Here is a 10,047-nt window from a genome sequence, read left to right on the forward strand (position 1 = left end):
CTCAGTGTACCTGAACAGGCACCGGAGGATGGCAACTGGAGGATTTTCACATTAACTTCATTGCAGTGTTAATGTAAGCCTACTTGTGACAATAAATAAGTTTCAATAAAATATATTGTTTCTTCACAAATACTTAGACACAGTCCTCATCCAGTTTCATTGGTACCTACATCTGCTTTGTGCAGGCTTGACAAGTAAAGCTTGTTCCTGTCAGTTCCGCTAATGTGTCATAATCTTTCTCAGAAGAGCCCTTCTCTCTTTCCATCAGACAAGTGTAAGAACATCTGTCAACTTTACTGTCTCTGAGATCATGAGAAAGCACACACTGTTCTTCCAACAGTAAGACTTCTGGACTATTTTGTTGCAGTTGCAACTCTGTGGTGCAATTGTTTCCAAGTCACGTTAATGAACCTCTTATCCCATTTTGTTTTGCTTGAATTATTGAATTTTGCAAAAAATGTCAGCAACTTTTACCTTTTATAAAATATAACTTGTTGTTGTGTTAATGGATGTTTGTCTCCACCTAGTGGTCATTTACTGAATTGCGGATTTATGGTGGAATTGTCACAATCAGAGTTCCTACTGTGCAGAAGGAGACCATTTGGCCTGTCGAGCCTTCACTGACTCACTCCGTGCTTTATCCCGTAACCTCATGCATTTACCCACTAATTCCTCTTTTCTACACATCCTGGGGTACTAAGGGACAATTTAGCATTGCCAATCCATCTAACTGGACTCTGGGAGGAAACCAAAGTACCCGGAGGAAACCAATGCAGACACAGGAGAATGTACAAACTCCACACAGTCACCCATGGCCAGAGTCAAATCCAGGTCTCTGGCATTGTGAGGCAGTAATGCTAGTCAACTGTGCCACCTGGAATTTCGTGAAAATGTTTGTACAACATTATTCTAGTGGAGAGGTCCCAGGAAATTAATATATTAGTTTTTAGACTATAGAATTTCCTGAGTCATTTGCACTGCTTCAGAGAGTTATTCTGATACAAGTAGAAGTTGATTGTAATAGCTTTACCCAAATCGAAACAGTGGCAGTAACAAATTATTCATGCTAGTTTTCAGGTTTCTCGGCTACAAACTGGTTAAGAAAGTCATGCACACATCTTTGTCATTAGGACAGAAAAGGCCCAAACTGATTTTGTTTTCATGTTTTTATTGAAGTTTATGTAAAAATTCAGCTCCCTTCAGGTCAGAGACTTCTGCAGGATTTTCTCTGGATCAGGATAAGATTGTAAGAAATAAAAGCAGGAGCAGGCCATTCAGACAACTGAACCTGCTTCGTCATTCAGTAAGATCAAGGCTGATCAACTCCCTTGTTGATCAAAAATCTGTCTAACTCAGACTACAATAAATTCATTGGCCCAGCCTCCACTGCTTTTTGTGGAAGAGAATTCCAAAGATTAATGTTACTGTGAGAAGAAATTCTTTCTCATCTGTCTTAAATGGGGGACCCCTAATTTTTAAACTTCTGCCCCTTGTTCTAGATACTCCCTCTACGAGGAAGCAAGCCCCCTCAAATGGCTGTAAATTGGGAGAGGGGGGTGTGCAGCGGGACCTGGGTGTCCTTGTGCACCAGTCACTGAAGGTAAGCATGCAGGTGCAGCAGGCAGTAAAGAAGGCAAATGGCATGTTGGCCCTCATTGCGACAGGTTTCGAGTACAGGAGCAGGAATGTGTTGTTGCAATTATACAGGGCCTAGGTGAGGCCACATCTAGAGTATTGTGTGCAGATTTAGTCTCCTCTTCTGAGGAAAGGATGTTCTTGCTTGTTAAGAAGCGCAGCAAAGTCTTACCAGGTTGATTCCGGGGATGGTAGGAATGATGTATGAGGAGAGATTGAATTGATTTATTATTGTCACATGTATTAGCATATAGTGAAAAGTATTTTTTACACGCTGTACAAAGCATACCGTTCATAGAGAAGGAAGCAAGAGAGTGGAGAACGTCGTGTTAAGGTCAATGAGCTAGGGCTCATTGTCTAGGTTACAGTTTTTGCTGCAGTTCAGATGAATGAGAGGGGATCTCGTAGAGATTTATAAAATTCTAACAGGTCTAGACAGGTTAGATGCAGGGAGGATGTTCCCGATGGTGGGGGTGTCCAGACCCAGAGGTCACAGTCTGAGGATTCAGGGCAGATCATTTAGGACAGAGGTGAGGAGAGATTTCTTCGCCCAAAGAGTGGTGAGCCTGTGGAATTCATTATCACAGGAAGTAGTTGATGCCGAAACATTGAATGTGTTCAAGAGGCAGTTGGACATCGTACTTGCAGTAAATGGGATCAAAGATTATGGCCAAAAAACAGGATTAGGCTACTGAGTTGGATGATTAGCCATGATTGTAATGAATGGCAGAGCAAGGCTCAAAGGGCTAAATGGCCTCCTCCTGCTCCTATCTTCTGTGTTTCTATGTAAATCTTAAAATGTTTCAATAAGATCACCTCTCATTCTTCTAACCTCCTGCAAGTGTCATTCTAATGTGCTCAACCTTCCCATATAAGACAAACCTTTTCAGCATACCCCTGCTTGGGTAAGGAGATCAACACTGTATACATCACTCCAGGTCAAATCTTGGCAAACCCCTGTCCGGTTAGCCTCTGCGTTGCTCCAGTTGCACTAATCAGTGCCTGATAAGGTGATAGAGTTGCAAAGCAGGTCCTGGAAACAAAATGAAAAGTTGTGAAAACAATGTAACTCTTCTTTAATTCTTCAACCTCAATCTTTTTGAACATTGCTGATTATGTAAAGTACTCAAAAGTTGGTACTGTGAATGGTGACTTTTATTGGTCATTGTTTTGACTGTGCCATGTATGAATAAGTACTTCAATAAATTCTGACATCAGTTCACCACCATTGAATAGGAATGCACATTAGTCTAACTTATAACATTTGTCACTGGATTGTTGTTGCAAGAGATTCTCAACTGTTGTCATCCTTTTCAGGAATGGTCTCAGAGTTAGGATTTTCCAGCCACACTCATGCCAAAACTGGAAAATCCCACCTGAGATCAACAGAGCTTTGTATGGTCCACCCCCCTGCCCGCTATGATTCCTGTAGCAGACGAGATGGGAAAATTTCCCCCTTTATCTCCATTCCTTTTGATACAGATGCTGCTGAGTAATACCAGCCTTTCCTGTTATTGCGTTGTCTTCTTTTTGAATGCTGTTTATAGTGACAATTCTAATAAGCATTTCACCCCAGCATCTGCCATTTTTTTTGTTTCTTTTGGCTTCCATGTCTTGCATGATATTTCCTGACCAACAGGACAGGCAGATGGCTGGTGGTTCCTTGGAGAGAATAAGAATCCTTAACTGTGAGAACCAGCAAGTGGTCTGATGCTAGTGCTGGGTTTTGTAACTAGCTAGTAAGAGCTTAGAGTTATCTCAGCTGGCTACATGACTAGCGCTGTGCAGAATGATGCTAATTGCATGAGTTAAATTCTGTCTGAGGTGGCTGTTAGAGGCCAGCCCTCCTTGCCTTGTGACAGAGGGATATAATGGCACAATTAGAAACACACGGACAATGAGTGCTCATGGAAAGAGAATAAAGCCTCTTTTAGGACTTGTATACAAAAGAGGTTGATGCAATAGCGCCATCTTTCTGTTCAGATGAAACGTTTGAAGAACAGCATATTTTCCTGGTGTCCTCACCAACATTGTTCCCTGAACTGATATCTCTGTAACAGAACCATCAAATTACCCCTTTGTGGCATCTTGCTGTTTGTAAATGGCTGCATAATTTGTCTATATAACAGCAGACACTACACTCAAAAATAATTAGCTGTATCTGAAGTGTTCTTGAGATATGAGCTACTATCCAACAGTACACTATATCTCACCAATCCGAGAGATGTGTGAAAATGGTTATTTTGAAAAATCTATTTGAGATTTGTGGAACATGTTGAGCTTTTCGTCAACCAAATGTCTGTTTTTAATCTTTAAACTGAAGTTGCACTGCCTCCAAGGATGGTGGAAACTGCTTCTGCAGTAACTTTTTGAAGGGAAATGGACAAATAGTTGAAGTGGAAAAAATTAATTATAGGGGACAAATCCAGGGAGCTGGATGGCTCTGTAGGCACAATAGACCAAATAATCTCTTGTCTTCTCTGATTGTCAGCTGAATTGATATTTGCTGAGAAACTGTATTGAGGATTACTTGACTTGCTTTCCCCTCCAAGAGAAAACTTGTACAAATATATATAACCTGTCAACAATTCCATCGATAGCTTGCTCTGTAAATTTGCGTTAAAATTAATATGCATTGTCTTGTGCTGTCTATGGTCTCCAACGACTTGGATGTTGTGGTTGTAAGGCCAACTGTGTGCAACATCAGCTAATCTAAAACTAAGGAAAATTGTGGGGGTATGTGTTGATTTAGTTGTTGTATATTATAATTGAAATATGAATGAATAAACAAAGTTTTAAGTTTAATAAAAGTTAACTTTTGAAACTTTCCATCTCCCTTCGATTGCAAATGTTACACCTTTGTCCAAAAGCATTTCAGATGTGGCTAATCAGGTTAACACTAGTGGGGAAGACGTTTTGGAGTCAATAATCCGGGACAAAATCATTTGGTGCTTGTAAAACTCTGGGTAATAAATGGAAAACAGCATGGAGTTATTAAAGAAAATCATGTTTGACCAACTAGATGAAATAATGTCAAGTGGGGTTGTGTATGGATGTTTAGAAGGTAATATAATACCATATGTTAGATTGTCAGCCATGTTAAAATCTGTGAGGATAAAAGGCTGGGGCTTAGGACTATAGACTCCCTATAACGCAGAAGAAAGTCCATTCAACCCCTCAAGTCTGCATCGTCTCTCCGAAAGAGCATCTGGATTGTTGTTGCAAGAGATTCAACCCATTTGGTAGTGCATTTACCACGGCTAATCCACCTAACTTAGTGCTGAGAGGTAGCAGTGCTAACCACTGTGCCATCGTGTCACCTTCCTTTCCAGTGGCCAAATAAAGCCCTTAGGCAATGGACTTTCTATACAGGGGAGACTGCTCAGCAAGTCTTGCTCATGTTTTTTAACCCATCGCTGCTGAATTGTCTGCATAGGTCCCAGTGCAATACTGGCAGTGGCCATCACTCCTAGTGCCATTGCTGGTATTACCCCCTGTTGGTAGTTGGCAGGCAGTTCTGGGGAGAAGATTTTCACCTCACTTAATTCAGTGTAAGGCTCAATGTTGTCCAGATAATTGCCTATTTGAAATAAATAGCGTAAGGCCTCTTGAGGAAAGATGATGCAATACTCCACTGGTTCTCCAAATAATGATGTGGAGATGCCGGCGTTGGACTGGGGTAAATACAGTAAGAAGTCTCACAACACCAGGCTAAAGTCCAACAGGTTTATTTGGTAGTAAAACTGACAAGCTTTCGTAACACTGTTCCTTTGTCAGGTGAGTGGAGAGTTCTGGTCACAAACAGGGCATATAAAGGCACTCAGTTTACAGAATACTGATTAGAATGCGAGTCTTTGCAGCTAATCTGCTATTCAAGTCTTAAGGGTGCAGACAATGTGAGTGGAGATAGCATTAAGCACAGGTTAAAGAGATGTGTATTGTCTTCAGACAGGACAGTAAGTGAGATGTTGCAAGCCCAGGCAAATCATGAGGTTTACAGATAGTGTGACGTGTACCCAAGATCCCGGTTGAGGCTGTCCTCATGTGTGCGGAACTTGGCTATCAGTTTCTCCTTAGCAACTCTGCACTTCCGTGTGTCGTGAAGGCTGCCTTGGAGAACGTTTACCTGAAGGTCAGAGGCCGAATGCCTGTGACTGCTAAAGTGTTCGCCAACAGGAAGAGAACAGTCTTGCTTGGTGATTGTCGAGCGGTGTTCATTCATCCGTTGTCGTAGCATCTGCATGGTCTCCTCAATGTACCATGCTTCGGGACATCCTTTCCTGCAGCGTATTAGGTAGACAATGGCTGAATTGCAAGAGTATGTGCCGCATAGCTGGTGGATGGTGTTCTCACGTGAGATGATGGGATACCATGTCGATGATTCGGCATGTCTTGCAGAGGCTGCTGTGGCAGGGTTGTGTAGTATTGTGGTCTCTGTTCTCCTGAAGGCTGGGTAGTTTGCTGCGGACAGTGGTCTGTTTGCGGTTGTGCGGTTGTTTGAAGGCAAGAAGTGGGGGTGTGGGGATGGCCCTGGCGAGATGTTTGTCTTCATCAATGACATGTTGAAGACTCTGGAGCGATATCTCCACTCACGTTGTCTGCACCTTTATGACTTGAATAGCAGATTCGCTGTTAAGACTCGCATTCTAATCAGTATTCTGCACACTGTGTGTGCCTTTTATATGCCCTGTTTGTGAGCAGAACCCTCTCCACTCACCTGATGAAGGAACAGCGTTCCAAAAGCTTGTGGGTTTTACTACCAAATAAACCTGATGGACTTTAACTTGATGTTATGAGACTTCTTACTCTCCAAATAATGGGCAGGACTCTCATTGCTGCAATTACATTCCACCCTCTCTGTCAAATTTTAAATTGCAGAAAATAGTGAAGTAATTGGGCAGACCTAAACAAGGAGAACCTCTAAGTATTGTGCATGTGCTGTGTTTTTCCTTTATTTTCCCCAGTAAGGTACCCACCCGCCAGCAGCTATTGTGATGTATTTGGTTCCTGCCCTTTTTTACACTGATCTTTGTCTTTCCAAGGAAATTGCATAGTCTGTGATGGGTGCCAAATGTAATGGTGCTTTTTGGTGAATATGGAACAGATTTTATTAACCAGTTGACATGTTCTTGTTGGCTTCTTTGTTATACTTGTGTTCATTGTTGAAGCAACTATACACCAATTTCAGGCTTTGTATTACTGTCCTAATATGGCAGTAGACTTTATTTATAAAAATAAATTGGTCTTGCGTTAGTAACGTGAATGTTATCTGATTTATATTTTAGAATATTCCTACATTGGGAGTCAGTGCTGTTGTTCTGGCTACACATTTGTGCGATGAGGTCAGCTTGGCAGGATTTGGATACAACCTTAGCCAACCACAAACACCATTGCACTACTATGAAAATGTCCAGATGAATGCTATGAAAGCCCAAACTATGCACGATGTGGAAACTGAGAGGAAATTCCTGCAAGACTTAGTTAAAGCAGGTGTTGTGACAGACCTCAGTGGAGGGATTCACTGCAAATTTTGCAATTGAGAAAAAGTACGACCTTTTGAAGTTTACAGTTCCTTTAAAAATAAAAGTGTTCTTCCAGAGTAGAGACATTTGAGGCCCATTAATGAAGTTCTTTTCTGTACTGCCATTAAGGAAACATTGTGATTCTTGCATGAACCTACTGAAGACTTGCAGGATTTTTCAATCATTTTATTAAATGTAGAAGTGTAACTTTAAAAGTAAATATGTGACTAGCTAACTTAATTTGGACATTAAGCTAAATTAGTCAGTAATGTAACTGAGGCTTTTGAATATTTATGAAATGTTAAATTGAGATTGCAATGGCCACTGCATATCATCCTCTTAATGAATTTTAAAAACTACATGTCCTTTGAATGTTGCTAGTGGACATTATGCCCATTAATTATTATATTAATTATTGTAATAATTTGGAAATGCTTTGTTTAAATTGCACTAATGAAGTTGGCAACGTGCAAAACACAGTACTTTGGATGTAATTGTTCTAGAGAAAAGCATTTCCAGTGCTTTGAAGGTACAATTTAAATTATGTATAATTCTGCAGATGTTATGTATTTGATTTTTGAAACAGTGCATGCCTTTCTGATGACGTAGAATGGAATTCTTCATAGCTATCAATGCTTATCTGGCAATTCTAGTGTCTAGATGAACAAGTTAAATTTACTGTATGAAAATGGTACCATACAAGCTGATGTATGGCAATATCAAATTTTGTTATATAAATACTATGGGGATGAAGGTGGATTTCAATAATGTTAAAGAGCCAGCAGTGAACTGATGGTTCATTTACACCTTACTTGATTTTTCCTTCAAAGAATATCAGATGTTCTAACAGATTGGAAGATTCTCTGTCGCTCATTTTACTTAATTGATGAAGTCAGCTTCAGACTTGTGCTATTGAGAAGTTTTGAAAATTTACCAAAGACATCTAGAGATGACAGTTGGCGTGTAGAATTATGAGGTGATTTACAATTCTACTTTTGAAAGCAGTTAATCAAATCTTAATTGTATAGAGTTGGTCACAGATCTGTTTTTATATGTGATGTGTATTATGGTAAAACACATCTGGTTATTTGTATTTTGTATGTACAGATATGTAGCCAATTGATTGTGCTGCTTACTCATGCCACATGTCTTATTGATTTACAAAATTTTGTTTTATATTTTTCATTCCAGAGATGAATGGTTGCATTTGAATGGAAGGTGTTCGTGATTCTACTTTAAATAGTTAGGCTTGGAGAAAAATAGGTAATATTTTGGGTAACTTGTTTGGCTCAGGCACTGTCAATATCCTTTTTCTACTTTTGCAGTTATAATTTGTGTAAGTGACTCATTCACAATGGAGCCATAAAATTCTGGTCAGTTTGACAGGATTTAGCTGATTTGAGTACTGTATAACCTAAAAGATTACTGTTTCACTCAGTGAAATATGTGTTCCTCTTTTTCCTGAAGTTAGCAGAAAAGGCAACAATTTGCTGATGCAAGCAGATGAAAGGAAATCTATTGCAATATATTTATAATCAGTGTTCTGTATAACTGACTTTTTTATATAGGATAGTGAGATGTTATTACTGGAACCAATACACATGGGAAAGCTACTAATGCTGATGCACCAAAATATTTTGTAAAGCATCAACTAATTGGCCTTTGGTTGTAATCTGGCAGAAATAAGTAAGATCTGCCCATTGGAAGAATAAGTGTACGTAAAGAAAGAAAAATCCACATCGGCAAAACCTGAAGGATTGTCTCTTTTGACTATTTAAGCAAAAGCTGTGAGATCTTGCTGGTTTGGGCCCAGTGTTTCACCATGTTTTCTATTTAAAATAAATCTTGTGCATTACACTGTTCATCTTATTATGGTTTGTAAAGCATTATCTCACAGTTGGATATACAGGTTATAAATGTTCATTTGGCCTATCAAATAATGCTTCAGTGTAAAGATTGTATCAATGAGCAAAATACCTGAAGAGTCAAGTAGTGTTAGATTGCTGTTCAGGGAGACTTGCAGGACCAATTCTATGATAATCTTTAAATTTTATTTCTATTTCAATAAAAGTTGCAAGTGAATGCTTCTGATGGAGCTTCCTGCAATTGGTGATCCTATAATGATGTAAAGCTGATAAGAATGTCTATAGCTGCTGTTATGCTAATGTTAAAATTATGTTAATTTTTGAAATCACCCTAATTTTTTTGGGCAGGGAGGTGGGTGTGGATTGTTGGTTGGAGTGATATAATATTTAAAATTTTTGGACCCAATGATGTGATCCAATGTTGTTTTGACTGTATAGCAAGCACTGTATTACAGAAATTGTAAGTTTGTTTTGCCTCAACTGGTTTTTCATTGTAAAATTGATTTTGTTGATATAAAGATGTGAAATTATTTTGGATAGTAAATTGAACTTAAGAATAATTACTGTTTGTCCATTTTTAATTAAAGCTGTAATGCAACTTTCTACTGTACTTTTGTCTTTTTAGGATTTCAGTGTACTAAATGGTTTTTTTTAATATGCACTAAAACTCCTACTCCAACTTTGTGCTGGCCCAATAACTAGTTTTTGAATAGGTTATTCTGATAACTCAAATGTGGCAAACATTAAGTCTGATTTTTAAATTTCCATTTATTTTTGTCTTAAAATGTGGATTTATTCATGACTCAATTATCAATGAATTCTCGGCAATAATAGTGAATAGTACAAAGAACAGTATAGCACAGGAACAGGCTCTTCAACCCACCAAGTCTGTGCTGACACAGTTGCCTCTCTCATATTTTCTTGCTTCTACTTGGTCCATATCTCTCATTTCCCTGCTTTTCGTGTATCTAAAAGGTTAGTTTATTTATTAGTCACAAATGGGCTTACATTCACACTGTAATAAA

The 10,047-nt window shown here is 39.0% G+C and overlaps 1 protein-coding gene across 1 annotated transcript in view; it reads left to right on the top strand.

Moving 5' to 3' along the window:
* Positions 1-9,831, top strand: part of st3gal5 (ST3 beta-galactoside alpha-2,3-sialyltransferase 5) — an 89,983-nt gene extending 80,152 nt beyond the window's left edge. The window contains exon 7 of the mRNA XM_080198868.1: positions 6,921-9,831. Within this exon, the coding sequence (XP_080054994.1) occupies positions 6,921-7,175 (255 nt within the window). The 3' untranslated portion in view covers positions 7,176-9,831. The remainder of the gene's footprint in view (positions 1-6,920) is intronic.
* The last annotated feature ends 216 nt before the right edge of the window (positions 9,832-10,047 follow it).

The sequence above is a fragment of the Carcharhinus amblyrhynchos genome, chromosome 1, assembly GCF_965287045.1.
Source record: "Carcharhinus amblyrhynchos chromosome 1, sCarAmb.v2.hapA, whole genome shotgun sequence".
NCBI lineage: Eukaryota > Metazoa > Chordata > Chondrichthyes > Carcharhiniformes > Carcharhinidae > Carcharhinus > Carcharhinus amblyrhynchos.